Source organism: Panthera pardus, unplaced genomic scaffold (assembly GCF_024362965.1).
Source record: "Panthera pardus isolate Hobbes unplaced genomic scaffold, ASM2436296v1 HiC_scaffold_16, whole genome shotgun sequence".
NCBI lineage: Eukaryota > Metazoa > Chordata > Mammalia > Carnivora > Felidae > Panthera > Panthera pardus.
The window spans coordinates 110,860,665-110,876,821 of NW_026526721.1; the positions used below are offsets into that span (position 1 = coordinate 110,860,665).

The 16,157-nt window shown below is 36.6% G+C and overlaps 1 protein-coding gene across 17 annotated transcripts in view; it reads right to left on the reverse strand.

The window, feature by feature from the left end:
• Positions 1-8,152: 8,152 nt before the first annotated feature.
• MBNL1 (muscleblind like splicing regulator 1) overlaps positions 8,153-16,157 on the reverse strand; it is a 206,159-nt gene continuing 198,154 nt past the window's right edge. For 15 of the 17 annotated variants that reach the window (XM_053903704.1, XM_053903702.1, XM_019439947.2 and 12 more), the window contains 2 exons: positions 14,019-14,093; positions 8,153-11,572 (listed from right to left, as the gene is read on the reverse strand). In XM_053903704.1, the coding sequence (XP_053759679.1) occupies positions 14,037-14,093 (57 nt within the window). In that variant the 3' untranslated portion in view covers positions 8,153-11,572; positions 14,019-14,036. Of the gene's footprint in view, positions 11,573-14,018; positions 14,094-15,170; positions 15,235-16,157 lie in introns of all 17 variants that reach the window. The other 2 variants (XR_008422555.1, XR_008422554.1) reach the window with 1 other exon arrangement.

Below are 16,157 nucleotides of genomic sequence, written 5' to 3' on the forward strand. Positions count from 1 at the left end.
GGTGCTCTAGTTTACTCATTCAACCTTTAATATTCATATTTGAAATAAGACTGATAAAGAAGTCCGGTATTTTGGGGTTTTTGTAAAAAATGCAATGAGGTAAGCATTTTAATAATTTCTTTTATTTCTATTTAAAAATATTGTAACCATTTACCCGTACAGGTGGTGGGGATGTACTTCCTTCTGGCAAATCAGAGAATTTAAAAAGATATCCACATTAGGCCAACACACCAATCAATTCAAGTTAAAGAAACAGTATCATCGGATTTTGTGGGGCCCAAACTCAGGTGATTGTCACATCTTTGACTTAACAAACTTAAGGCTTGGATATTGTGCAACTACAGAAGGCAAATAATACTTTCTTTATCATAGGAGCATGATAAAGATTTTAGAAAGTTGCATGACACTGAAAACCACTGGGAAACCTGTAAAGTTGAGGACGTTTGCATTGCACAGACTCATCTTCTGGCTCTTTCTTCTTCATTGCTCCCTAGGAATCAGGGATCTTTCTCTTTCTTTTCCATAGCAGTTTGCATGGTCTTCTAGGATTTCAGTTATTCATTTGAATTGCAGCTATTTGTTGACATCTATCTTTCCAACTTTTCTTTTTGTCCTTTGAGAATAAAAACTGATTCAGATTAATGATATTGTCCTCAGTGTCTATCACAGTGCATGGCACAGATTAGAATTCTCTAAATTCTTGGAAGAGAGAACAGGAAAAAGAAAAAAAAAAGAGTCAAGAAACAGTGGGAGAGAGGGATGAAGAGAGAGGAAGAAAGAAAGGAAGAAAGAAAGAGAAAAGCAAAAAGAAAGAAGGAAGGAAGGAAGAAGAAAGAAAAAGGAAGGAAGGAAGGAGGGAAGGAAGGAAAAAAGGAGGGAAGGAAAGAGAAGGAAATGAATTTAAGTCATTTTCCCATGAAGTCTCCTAAAGTATTTAAATCTCATTAAGTATAAGATGAAAAATTTCATCTCTTATTCAGAGGTTGTTAATTAGCAGTGAACAGGTGGGAAAATTGAATGTAGTGGCGTTCCAGACCCTTTCAAGTCACATCAGATGAAACAATATTTCAATACACCTTTTCATAGGAGAGTTCTGCTGGAAGCCGAGGAGCCAAAAATAATGATCAGAGCTCAGAGCCTTGTGAAATAATATAAAGGGAACAGGATGGAAGAAAAATAAACCAACTAATTAAAACAAGATAAAGATATTAAAAGCATTCAGACTGTAGGTGTATATTCTGCACAGATCAATTTCTGCTGCAATTCTTATAATTTGTTCACAAATAAGTGACTTATGTTCCTCTGATGCTCCGCTACTGATGCTAATTAACACAGGCTTGAGGAGCCTGGGAAAAGGAATACATAAATAAAAACAGTTCAGCAGATGATAGGGAAAGACATTTGCATGCAAGGAAACAGACTCTCACTCTCAGACTTAGAACTGTAAAGGCTTGTTCTCTCACCACAGACTCCTTATGAGAATATGTTCATGAGGTACACCACACATACTAGGATATTCCTTCCTACATTCTCCTCTCCATAGATAATGAGTTTGACAATCACGGTTTTTATTCAAGAAGGGAGGGAAGTTTTAATTAAGCACATTCTAAATTACTCTATTTAGTGGTACAGTTAAAGAGGTTCAGAGTGGGTTGCAGGTTGAATACCAGTTCTTTCCTCCAGACCATTTTTCAAAACAATGGAAGACACTGAGATTCTGTCAATCTTTCTAGATTCTCAGTGGTTGTATTGTTTTCCCGGCCCAAAGAGCTGAGGTGATAGAATGCTCCTGCTCTCCATTTTCGATTGAAGCTACGAGATAGACTTAATTAAAATGCAAGCAAATGAACACACTCAACCAGTGCCTCCCAAGTACAAAACGTGGTGCAATGCACTGAGTGCCCCAGTGGTGAGTAAGATTGGCTTTTCCCTCCTGGTAGAAAAGTACCCTTCTTTGGGGAGATGCAGATTTGTAAATAATAAACCTGTATAATACCAGGAAGAAGGAAAGAAAGTGTTAAAATAGAGGGAAAAGCCCTGAGGAAATAGAGCAAGGAATAACAAATGTCCCCTTCATCGTGTCAGGAGGGGAGAAAAGAATGTTTCTGGATGCAGCGGCATTTACTGGAGCAGAAAGGATGGGTCAGCATTCACCAGGAAAGACTTCCGGGAAAGGCACGCCACCAAGGTAATGTCATGCCTCCTTAAGTCACTCAGGTCTGCTCAAATGCCACATCCTTGGAGAGCAGTACGTTGCCCTCATCTCCCCGGTTAATGTAGTTACCCTGCTAGCAGATTTCCCTAAGTAGAAGGATCCTTAAGACACTTAGCTCTTTTTTCAATAAAATAATATATGTTAACCAATTTTGATGAATTAGGGTGTCTTTTGGAGAACAGAAGAGTGAGGAGGTAACTACCCAGATAGACAAATCGACTGATTTGAAACAGAAATTTGTGTTATACATAAAATGGAAATCGGGGATGATAGAATCACGGAGACTAGTTGGAGTTTTAGAGCATTGTGACCCAAGATTGTACTAACAGGGGTTTTATTAGTATTCTTTTACTACTCTCCCTAAAACAGCATACATATTTTACTCACTTGGCAAGATATTTTATATAATTTTCAACTAACAGTGATAGGTAAAGTGCGTGTTTTGTAAGACACATTAATATTCTGGATTTGGCAAATTGAATCACTTAAATGGGTGGATGGTTTAAAAAACAATGTAAGTGATTCAAAGTAAAAACTAAAGGAAAAATATAGGAGGTAATTTAAGTAAAAAACAAATGTTTACTAAAACAGAGATTTTTTAAACCCAATTTAAAAAGCCTCCTATAATCCTCCCACTAAAATTACTTTCCCATATAATTAAATCATTTTTGAAAAATGCTTTTCATTTTATTTTTCTAAATAGACTCCAGCCCAGCACGGAGCCCAATGTGGGGCTTGAACTCACGACCCTGAGATCAAGTTCTGAGGGGAGATCAAGAGTCAGATGCTTAACCCACTGAGCCATGCAGGTGCTCTGAAAAATGCTTTTTAACTATCTAACACTCCATTATACTTCACTTAGTCATTTTCTAACTACTGAAACAAAGACTGTTCTTTGGTTTTGCCATTATAAAAAAATGCTATAATTAGCATAATCAACCATACATAATTTTTCAATATTCAGATTACTTCTTAGGGATAAAAAGAATTGGGTAATGAGGAGAGCAGTCATATTATTCAAAAAGAGTAATTTTCATTTAATTTTATTCTAAATTACTTTGTGTTACAGTTAAAGGGCTCAGGACAGTTGTGGGAGAAGAGAAGTAAGAGATCAGGGTGTATTCAGTATCCTATACATTGTATTTTAGTTATTACACTGTGAACTTGTTGCCAATCAATCTAGTATCTCAGAGCCTCGCACAGTGCCTTGGCACATAGTTAGATTCTAACTATAGTGTGTGTTCACAGAGCTGAGCCAGTGCTAATGTAAGCATCTAAAATAAACCTGCAATGAAAAATGATATGGAAATACATTAGGGTCACTCAGATGTAATTGGAAATACTATTTTGATAAATATAACAAAATATTTTAAATGCATTGTTTAAAGGCACACTTTTTATGACAATTAATGCATCCATTCTGTTATTTGCTCTTGAGCACAATTTTAATACAGGGAAAATTCAAATAGTTAAGCTTAGATAGATATGTCTAAACTGTCACTTTCAAATTGACACGACTTAGGTACAATCTATGGTCATATCATGCTGGAAAATGACATACGAATTTTCAGAATGAGTCAGAAAGTACTTGATTCTAGTTTTGAAATATCCGCTGTATGTGCAGCAACAAACAGGAGCTGTGGTGAATTAAAGGAAGATAAAGTTTCACTAAACAGGGAAGACAGCACTGTAGATAACACAAATACATACAGTGTGTGCATGGTTCCTTGAAAAAAGGGCTGTGTGACCTAAGAACTAGGACAGAAAGTGAAAGATCATGTGTAGCAATTTGCAAAATGGATACTAATAAAATAGTGATCATAGTTAACATGTATCAAGTGCTTGCTATATGTTCAGGTGCTGTTCTATGCACTTTTTGTATATTAACCCAATAATTGCCTTCACAGCAATTAAATCAGAAGGTCTAGAGGTAGGAACCAAGCCTGAATACCTTTTAAAGATCCCCCAGGAAATTCCAAACTGCAGAAAAGTCTGGGAACAACTCCATGACCCTGCAAGGTAAAAATTCTTTTTATGACTTCTGTCTTATTAAGGTGATTTCTGTCTTATTTTGATTTCTCTCTTATTAAGGAGTCACAGAGAGGTAAAGGAACTCGAAGGGTTAGAAAGTTGAGAGATGGATCCCTGTGGTCTTGTACCAGAGCCCTTGACCACTGCTGAGCCACCCCAGTGCTCACTGCCATTTCCAATACATAGCTTTGACTTTTATGGATTTAAGGAAATTTTCAATGCATGTCCTAAAAATAGTCATTTTAGGCGATTATAACCTATTCCTACGTGCTATGTTTCCTACTAGCATCTGTGATGCTCTTCTCCCTGGCTAGGACCTATCTTCACCATGCACAAGGATGTGCCCCAATTCCTTAAACTCCTCCCACCCTCAGATGTGACACTTCAGAGCCCACTGAAGTCCGCAGGTGGGAACTGGTTGCATGTATGAAAAGAAAGGGGCCCAGGAGTAAAACAAAGCAGGGCATACACTACAGTTCTTCTTGTTACTAAGACCCTTTTCAGGGCCCAGGTTTTGACTGTTAATTTGTTAGATGCTAATTCCTAAGGCTTCTTTTGTTCAGCCTCCGCTGCAGCCTTGAAGTTCCTCTTTCATCCTAAACCTAAAGTCATGGTATATTATGGGACTTCGGGGGTGGGGATGGGATCGAAGTTTTCTGCTTAACTTTGCTACTCTCACTATATGACTTTAGGCAAGAGGCTTATGTCTTCCAGACCAGTGCACTGTGTGCCATTCTAAATGGACTTTGGAGATCCGCTTGGCTAAATTTTTGGTTCTCTGGCACTTCATGGCTCTAAATTTAAGTTCAAGTATGCTCGTCTGCGGACTGCTCACTGATTTCCAGACCTTCAGAGTCACCATGACCACTGGTTTCTATCACGAACTTGGGGTTCTCCTGTGAATAGATCCTGTCTACCCGGGCAATCTTGATGGTAGCTATCCTGGTCCAAGCAAGTGCCTTTCAGTTACAACATGGGTGGTATAATTCAGTATTTAATACTCCCATAGTTGTGTATCTAGGGCCAGAACAGATTTAATAAACCAGGCACTTGGGCCTAAGGACTCACACCGATGTGGAACCCTCCTCCTACATTTTCTTCCATGGCTGCTTTTCTATGTCCTAGGAGATCTATTCATGACTGTGGCCCAGGCAATGGTTGCAACAGCTAAAATCTTCCTCTAGGGAAAATGCACCCATCTCGGTGGAGTCACAGAAGCCCACCTGAAGCTGTTTGACCCCCTTCATGGAGCTCTTCTAAGTTCCAAGGTCAGGGATTCCACCTAGAGGCAAATGGGACGGAGAGTAGTGGTTAGAATTTACACAACGACCTGGTGGCTCCCAACCACCACGAATAAACCTCCTGGATTATTCCCTGTTAAAAAATAAATTCTACACTTTGTCCTTATGAAACCCAATGAGAGAGAAAGGAACTGGTCGCTCTCGCTTCGTTTGGTAAGTCGTTTTCTGAAAGACTGTTATCAGGTCACTAATAGTAATAGGTTTTATCTGTGTTCTACACTGCCACTGTTATTTGTTCCTAAAAAGGTGAATTCCAGGGGAGGCTATATTTTGTTCTATTTCCCAACATTTCATTAGCAAAAAAATCCCCAAAAAACAAAAACAAAAATGAAACTACATGAGCACACTAAAAGTTCATGCAGCAAAAAGAAAATTGGGGGTCAGATTCCTTAAAATACACAAAGGGGTAGGCTCTGCCTTTGTTTGACTGGGACCCTTGGCAGGGATGGGGGAAGGATGGGGTAGCTGAAGATGACAGGCATCCAGCGCAAGGGTTGACAACTCTGAGGAAGCGTGCCAGTAGGCCTTGGAAGAAGGAGAGTTCCAGAGCCCCAAGCCCAGGTCAAGCACAGCACACATCTGGATCTTGCTTTTCTGAAGGTCCTGGGAAAACCTAGAGTCTAACTCCCAAGAGGTTTGGAAGGGTAGCTGTGGCCCAGCGTGGCCTCCCACAGCCACAGTCTGAAGGAAGCTTCAGATTTACCACCCGTTCCAAGTGCTGGTGGGGCCAAGGCCCCTTCTAGGGATGGCTGGGCCCAATGCTGGCAATGGCCAAGGGTCTCTTTAAAGTCATTTCAATGAGGCCCGATGTTGTTTTGATAGATCAAGAGACAAATGTCAAAAACAAATCACTTGACATTTAAATCTCTCTGTTGCACATTTGTGGACCTCCATGATGTTAATACAGTTCAAGCAGGTATCTTCTAGGCTTTCAAAAGTTTCCAAATTCTTTAATAATATCACAACACACTATTTTTCCAGAACACAGAGGACCTCAAGTATTTTTTTTATGAAATTTACTGCCAAATTAGTTTCCATACAAGTATTAAATTGACTGCCTCAAACTCATTAGGGAGTGGAGTGAAAATAAGTTAAAAAATAACAAAATTTTGTTGCCGAGTGTCCTACAGGTTTGCTTACAATGTTAAGTGACTATTTCTTATATGAAGGAAACTACTGGTCTGAGTGTGCCTCAGTGACATTATAGATTGCTACGCATCACTTACCTCCAGAGTAATTCCCAAGTGTAAACTCTGTGAGTGTCAAGGCTCTGTAATGAAAGAATGGCTCTAGCAAATGATTTTGTTCCCCAAAAAAGAAAGAAGTAACTAATGACTTCTAAGACAGGGTCCCATCCTGTGAGCTGAGGACCCCTAGTGGTCCTTGTCGTCAAAGATCCTTCTGAATAATAAGTGTTGTCTGGAAAATAACAAATATCTCAAAAACGATTTTTCTGTTGTGATTAATAAAACACAGCATCACTTAAAGAGCTGAATACTGTTGTGATTAATAAAATACAGCATCACTTAAAGGGCTGAATACTGTTGTGATTAATAAAACACAGCATCACTTAAAGTACTGAAAACTTACAATGGCTGTTCATTATTGAAATTCTTTTTCAATTAAAAGATACCCAAAATACCAACACTAATTGCAGAGAGTTGGATGTTTTCACGTTACTCAAAAATATTATAAACTCCTGCTTTATATAATCATCTCCGGGACAGCTACTCTAATTTTGATTAAGTGGCACCTCGAATAGTTGGATCCACTGAGAATAACAGGAATGTTCTATAGAACTCAACCAGTGGCAGAACTGTATTAATTATAAATAATGCACTTACTTTCGTTGTAGTAAGTTCTAGAGAAAAAAGCACCGATGCACAAAGAAAAATTTGCAGGCTTTGACCCAATATGGAGTGTGGCACCGTCACATAAAGCAGCACTAAAGGAACAAATGAGTTAATTTCTTCACTTTGGAACTTTGGCTTTCACTGGCTATTTGTGGAAACTGCAAAATGGGAAGCTGTATGGGATGCCAGACCTCACTGTAGCCAAATTTTTAACTTCTCATTTACAAAATTCACACACACACACACACACACACACACACACACACACACGAGTTATGGCATGGCCTGGCTCAGCTGCCTATGTGTAATCTCTTTTATCCCGCTGAATCAAATGTCATCATTATTTCATTACTGAAATATTCACTTAGAATGCCTGATTTCCAGGTCTAGCCTCCCGAAGAAGCCAAAGAGAATTTCTTTAATAGACAGCGCTCTAGAACTGATAAGAGATTTTTTTTTTCCTCCCTTATGGTTTTCCTCCTCTATACTCAAAATAGTATCCAACAGCAAGCACTCGAAGTGTCAAGGTAAGAGAGGGCAAGATGTTTCAGAAAATACAGGGCGATGCATCACAATTGAGATTCTCAAGCTTGGTATCAAAGGACAGTTGGTGAGAAGAACAGTGAGTGCCTTCCTTGCAATCAGTTAAAACCAGATAATGAATTTTCATATCAGTACGTTCCTTAAGACAGACAGGCATGAATACTCGAAACGCGCACAAATAATTTACTCTTCAGTCTCAGATACACAAATATACTTAAGAAAGAGAAGTTTTATTAGGGCAATTTCACTTTATTTTTCCATACAGCAAAGTCAACTACTGCAGTAATAATAAAATAAGCATAAAACAAATTGCAGCCCAAGACAAAATACATAATTTTAAGCAACTACAAGCAGAAAGTAAGTTGTGATTACATAATAGTAAAACCAAGCACATCTGTCCTTTCAGCAGATGAAAGCTGTAGGGTTGCTGATAAGTGCAGCCAGCGGGAGTGAAGGCTGGATACACGAATTCATTAAACAAGTGCCCATGATCACCTTTGCTTTTTTGAGTGCTTCTGAGTTGAAAATTAAAACCGTGAAATTTGAACTGCGTTTTATTTTTTCACCTGCTGAAAGAACAGGATCCTACAGCAATTAAAAAACAATCACATAACAACTATAGCTACGGTGTGCTGTTTGGTTTGCCTGTTTATGGTTTAAATTTTGTGAGAGTCAATACTTGTTTTGAAGATTTTTTTTTTGTGAACAATAAACCACTGAAATTGGCAGAAACTGATTTGTATAATATATGTCCTTAGTATAGTTCTTTCTCTTTTTTTTTTTTCGTTGAAGTTTTAAACATGCAGTAGTTTTGAAAAATGTAAGGAATATTTGATCCATGATTTCACCTTAATGGTTGAAGTACCTGCTATTTTTGGTAATGATCTTCAGGCAGATTTGGCCCAATGGAGTTTTTGTCAGTCATGAGATCTCGGAAGGATGGCATATCTTTCCAGCTGAAAAAATCCTGGCAAACTACAAGCTGTCCACAATAAAGCAAAGCAACATGTTTGAAGGGGTATGGAGTGCTAACTCTGTGCCACTTTTGCAAGCAATTTTGCTCAGTCTGTCATTTTATTAGCCTTAACAAAACTCCTTGTAATTATAGACGTTTTTATTCAAAATAAGATCTTACTATTATACAGGTTTCTCTCTTTTGACTATATACAGAAGTGCAAAAAGTCAACCTTCTCTCTAGACGTTCCAACATGCTAAATTGCAGCATAATCAACCCTCAAGAGTTTGCACACACGCTATAATTCTCATTACGTAAACTTTGAGTATTTGGATTATCAACAAAAAAGTCCCTTGTTCTATTTATTGATTATGCAGCTTATTTATAACAAGGCCTGATATTCAGGGATTTCAAAAATATTAAACAATACTTTAACATTTGAAATGGATACAGTAGAAAATAAATTTTATTCTAATATCTAGGATCTAGATCTTCTTATAATAACTAATTACAAACAAAATAAATCATCAAAATATTACTCAATTGTCTGCCAGGATTGTTGCGATAGCAACAACTTAACTTCTTACTTAGCAATGATTATATATTTATAAGATATCCATATAAAAGATCTTTGTTCTTTTAATGAAAACTAGACAAGAACTAACAATGACTGACATTCTTACACTTTAATATTAAATCAGTAAAATATAAATCATTTAGTTAACAATAATACGAATATTCGTATGACACTACATGTAATTCAAAACTGAGTATGTTATGAAGGAAAAACTACTTTAATTTTTTTTTTGTATTTTGAAAAATTCATCGGTAAAATCTAATAAAACAAGAGTCTATAAACTGAAATGGTATTCAATTGTTAATAGAAAATGAAATCTAATAAATGTAGGAAATGAAAAACTACATTTTAACAAGAAAAATAAGTAATATTCTATAATGTAACTAACTACAATAACATGTGAAGTCACCATTACTCTCTTAACATGATTGAAATTACATTGGTATGGGTTCCAACCCGTAATGTAATAATCTAAGGCTTTAATAGATGTACAGTACAATCAGTAAAATCAACACATCAGTCTTATATTAGAAAGCATCTCTCTCAAGCATAAAAACTTGCAGTAAACTTGGAAGTATGGAAAGTTCTATAACCGAACTTTCGCTTCTCCCATTCCACACTATAACTACCAGTGACCTGGCCCCGACGTCAGCAATTTTTAGAACTGCCAATCAGAGCAAAAATATCCTTTACTAGCTGCAACATCCAAACCACAAAAAAGGAATTCCTTTGGATGAATCCATTCTTAAAAACTGAATGCACATCTATTTTTTTTTAATTTTGTAAAAGGCTTTCTAAGGCTATAAGCAGTTAATCTGAACAAAACAAAACAAAACAAATCACATATAAAATTCACCCATGTACTTAACCCACCCAATTACTAGGTTAATTAAACATTTCCCATTTTCATATTTTGGTTTATCATGCATCTGATGACAGTGCTGCTTTCTTCTTTGTTTAGAGTCACTATTTTAAACGTGACTGTGGTGAAGCATTTAAGCAAATGTGAAACCATTTTTGCAAAGCATTTATAGTCGTTTGACTTTTGACAGAGCTATAAATAGAAGCAAAATAATTTCCTCAAACATTTTTTTTTGTTATCGTGTCTCAGAAATGGCATATCCCTTTTGAATAACATGTTACACAGTATAGTATGCATAAATATTACACTACAATGCATTAAAATAATTTTATATATATATATCTATTATATATATCTCCAGTATGTGTGAGTTTATCGGTATTGAGAGAGTTTGTGTTGTGCTGTCTATTGTTACTGTAGAGTTAAATTGGCCATTTCTGAGACAGCTTTGGTTTCCAAAAAAAAAAAAAAAAAGGAAAAAAGAATGGTGCCCTTTGACTGATTAGTACTAGCAAATAAGCAACAAAATGTGGCTCTGAAAACAATAACACTGAAGAAATAATACTCTAATTTGATGTACAGTCTATGGCACTTCATGAGAATCCTTAACAACATGGTACTTAAAGCCATGATGTGCTTTAAAAGATACACAGTTGTGGTTTTGCTTGGCACATTCATCTCTGTCAGATCCCTCCCTCACCACATCTTAAAATCTATTACATTAAAAATATTACTCTTAAACAAAAATGACTGTGCATGCACGCTCTCGTCTATAATGGCGATTTTAAATACAAGGTGCACCTTTGTTATTTGTAAACCTTGAAAGAAATAAACTTATTTTTAAAAAATTATACCTTGGTCTACAGACGTACCAATACATAATAGAATCATGGTTACACCATAGTCTGTCTTTTCAAGATGGCATGAATATATAGGAAACTAATTAGGTATGCATCTTTTAATGCAGAACTCTGTGCTAGAAAAGAAAGACAATGTTGTTCTTCTTTCAGACAGGAATATCACCTCAGCACAAATATCAATTAAATGTACAAAGTGTATAGGCAACAGTGTGCAGTGGATTTCCATGTTGTCTCTTCTTCTGGTTAACATGCAATATGTGGATGTCTTGTGGCTGAGGGGTTTTTGTGTGTGTTGCTTGACGGTATTTACAATATGGCTAATGACCTCGTCCTTTACGCTAACCAAGCACACTGTCCTTTCCTCTTTAGTATGATCTACAAGGGAAAAAGAGACAATCTTGGTTAAAACAGAGAGAAAGTCTAAAAAGAGAAGATGTTGGTTAAAACAAGGCAATTTCCAATAACTACTTCATCTGAAAACCGTATTGCTTGGTTTAAAGAGTAAAATACACGTATGTTGTTACATCTTCATATAGAAACAAAAACCACTCCCCAAGTACAAGTGGACCTAAATTTACAACTCTATGAGAATAAAATGACATGCACAGCCTAATAAAATTATGGGCTCTGCTCAAATATTACCCAATACTCAGCTAAAAGTATAAAATATGTTTGCAGAATCAAGGGGCATAATATAGTAGAGCTCTTTTTTAGCACTATCATTGTGGGGCAGCATTTAAGCTCACTTTAATTCCTCTCTCCTGTAGTTTAATGGGTTGCAAGAATACTGGTTTGGCCCTACAAAATTAAAATCCACGCAACAGTAAGTCCTATTAAACATGACTCACCATATATGGGTGCTTGATTCGCATAGCATATGTTTGGAAAAAATTTATACTTTAAATAACTGTTTTGGTTAATTTAAAGTTTGGGGTTTTTTTTCCCCCTAAAGCCAAGGGAAAGAAAAATCCCTTATGCTCCTGACAAATTAAGGTGGAAAAGATATTACAATGTACTTGTGAATTAATACTTTCAGTTTTTACATGAACTTTGTTCTCATCAGAGAATCTTTACATATTAAACGTATGCTTTACAGTACAACCTCGAGCATGAAAGAAGTCACCATTTTGCTCCACTCAAAAAGCAGTTTAATTATTGCAACTACGCATGAAAATGGGCAATCAGTTGTTAAACAGAACATTAAGAGCCTAAGATTCAATACACATAAGTCCACTGGTTTGCTAATTGATGAACTTACAGCCGTTTGGTATTATTTGTTTTCAACCTGGATTATCGCTCAGAAATAGAACATAGTTATATACACACCAAACATACCCAATTGACTACAAAAGCTTGAAGCAGGGTTTTAGAATCTGTCAAAAGGAGAACTTTTCATCCAAACCTACATATTAAAAGGAATGTGCTTATTAAAAAATGTGACTCCTGTTCAGGAGAATTTATTACCAGATTATTGAGAAAGCTTATGAAATAGACAAAAATCACTTTCAAGAATTTAATCCGTGATTGTAGCATGTCTTTGGTACTACTTCCTGGACTGCTCTCAAATTTTGTCTATCCTCTTGTCCTGCATGGGCTCAGCCTTTGTCCAGCTCTTGCTATAGATTATTATCGCAAGGGTCTCAGAACTGGTTCTCTGCCACCGTCTCCTCACTTGACACACTCACAGTCCCTTCTGAAAGGCCCTTACTCCTCTCTTCTCTTGAGCGCAGCCCTCACTGCCCCAAGTCACTATTTTCTGACTCTGTTGGAAAAAGTTGTTCCTTCATCTTTGCTCCAAGAGAAATTTGTTCAAACCTCTCATTTTATTAGAGTGCGCTGAAATTAACATCTTTATCTCGTCTGTTCATCTTTATCTCATTGGCACGGTAACACATGGTAACACATAGCACCAAAAAATCATTTGCAAATGTGTTATTGAAAGGAAGCAGCAAGAAGGATCACCCATCTTATTTACGAGATTCAGTTTCCAATACAGAGGCTCGTTTTAAATATAAAACTATAAACATGAAACAAATATCCTGAGCATATATGATAGCTTGAATGTGTACATACTGAATGAAGCATAGCCTCTGAGGATGAAAAATGGCCGGCTTTCCCAAGTGTCTAAGTCAAGGTGTTTGAAGGAAAATCACAAGACTTTCAAATTATTTTTCAACAATGACATTTTCAGAATTATACAATCTTCTAAGGTTGACTACTTTGAAGTACCTAAAGTTGGATATGTGGATATATGCATATGTATGTATGTGAGTGTGTGTATACATTGATTTAAAGCCCGACTCTTTATATCTGAATAACCCTGTGTGTGGTGAATCATGAGGTGAAGGGGGTACGTGTTCTCACATATAGGATTTAGCAAAACATTAAAAAATAAAACAAATGATGACCTACACTGGAGCTCAGCAAACTACTAGCCGTGAGCCAATCAGACCTGCCACCTAATTTAAACATATATTATAAATTTTTATAATAATATTCCTTACAACCCACCTAAGATAAAAATGGGAGACCTTTCTTACCTCCTCTCAAAACCTTCAGCACTGAAGCATACTCTCGGTTATAAATGTACTCATTTGTCTAAGCTTTAATTTGCTTGTACATTCTACTTCTAGAACTGTGCCAGTCACAAGGCAGCTGTTCAATAAATATTTGATGACGTTCAATTTAAAAATAATAAAAATAAAAGAAAATATATAAATATTTTCTCTGAAATTCTGCAAAACTTCCTGAAGTACATCACACAAATGGTAGCTCAAAAAAACACTACAAGTACACACTATATATTACAGAAGGAACTTACTGTTTAGTGATGAAAATTCTACATCTGGGTAACATACTTGTGGCTAGTCAGATGTTCGGCAGATATTATGGGTATCTAGCAAATAAAAAATTATTTAATGAATGATCCATGCAAGCAAGCCAACAACCAAGAGATGAAAACATTTTAATATTAATTTTTTTTTTTTTTAAGAAAAGTGAAATTCAGCTGTGAGGTGACAGTCCTTATCTGGCCAACATAACAGTAAGTTAATGTAAACTTAATGTCAAAGGAGCAACTCATTTTTAAAAATCTTTGTGTTAAATACTAGTCTATAAATGTTATCAGTTTTTAGGAAGTAAGAGAAGTAAAACTATCCAAAATTCATGCACAGCAGTAATTGAAAGAAGCCCTTTTTGTTGGCCTACACACACACACACCTGTGGTTTCAGTTATTTACTAACCCATAAATCAAAGTAGAAAATGCCTATTTTTGTGCAACCAATTTCTAACATTTTCGTTCAACTTATGGTTTCTAACCTTTTTTTCCCCCAAATTAAACGTCCCAGTTAAGAATTTTAAGAGAGTATTTCAAAAGAACCAGATAAGAGCTTAAGTTTATTTCAGAACATAGTCCTGAATCCTGATTGCACATTTGACTGTATTATAAATGGGCAAGAGCTTTAAAAAAACTTGAGAGACAATACAATAAGAAATCAATATAGAGGTGACTTATTTCAATGGTCCCCAAAGCTATGAACTTCCAATTTGTAGCCTGACTCTCCTCCATGCCAGAATTTTTGCTGCTAACCTGGGAGAGGCAGTGCGGTAGACTGAGCCAGTCCAAGGACTGCAAGCACAGGTTCTCACGCTAGTGCATCCATTTCCTGGTGGCGCAAATTTGAGCCAAGCACTTAATTACTCCATGGCTAAGTTTCTTCATCTATAAAATGGCACTAGTCCCACCTCAGCAAGGTTGATGGGAGAAGAGTGAAATCACATACATGAAGGCATTTTGTTGTTCTTTCAATTTAGATGTCCTAGACTAATGCAACATATTACAATCCACAGTCTGGAGTGTAAATGAATATGTCTCTATTTTATTTCCATTTCTCAGCTGACATCTTTACACAATTTTACAGCATTGGCAAATGGCACGAAAATGTGCTCCAAGCATAATGAAGCTTCTCATACCATTTTTCCTGCTGCTGCAGGACAGGATGTTGCACCCAACAGTGTAGAAGCATCAAGGATGGGGCTGTCGAAACATACCAAGGACCTTCAACACCAATCGATGCAGATGAAGGGCCAGCTATAAACTTCTGCATGCATGCAGGCTGCATTTTGTGGCATCAGCTATTTCCAGCATTGCTAATATACTGTAGGCATATACATATGTATGTATATGTAGATATAATATATGTGTGTATATATATATCCATTTCCCTTTTCTTTCTTTTGGTTGTAAAACAGTATGAAGACCCAAGATTATGCATGAAATGGTCACAGCACAATGCAAAAAGTAAAGTGTCCCCTACAACCCAGGTGGCCCAGGGCATGTTGGAATTTGCTTTGCTATAGTTCTGCTTACACCAGCAATTCTGTCGTCATACATGGTACACAGAGAGCTCAGCATCATTGATTTGCCTCATAAATGGATTACGGTGAATCCATTAAGAAATTTCTGCCATAGATTACTTACTAACATGCCACATATGCACAATCTAGTATTCTTGTAAATGAGTCTGATGTGTTAGCATAAATCTGGGGCTATTTTGACAAGCTTCAGAAAAACTAATGGTTCTTTGCCAAGCAATGTTTAAAGCTTGTCTGAAACTTTAAAATACATCCATTTTGGCATGCTGCTTATGAAAGTTTTTAATGGCTACACTAATAGCTTGCAGTTCTTCAACAGTACATGATGTACTGTGGAGACAAGGGTGGTTACTTCTCACAGCAGTATCTACAAAGTCAGATGGCGCTTAACTGGCCTTCTCTTCCCAAGGGGCAATACGCTGATTCTCATCTCTTAGAGATTTTTTCACGTCATTTGGCTACATTTAACCTTAGTCTGTGGGTTATCTGAACTTTGATTTGGCTCCAAATGTTTTCACATGCTATTAACCTTACTGAACTTTGCTTTCATAACAAACATACTTATACATTAAGGCCAAAACCCAC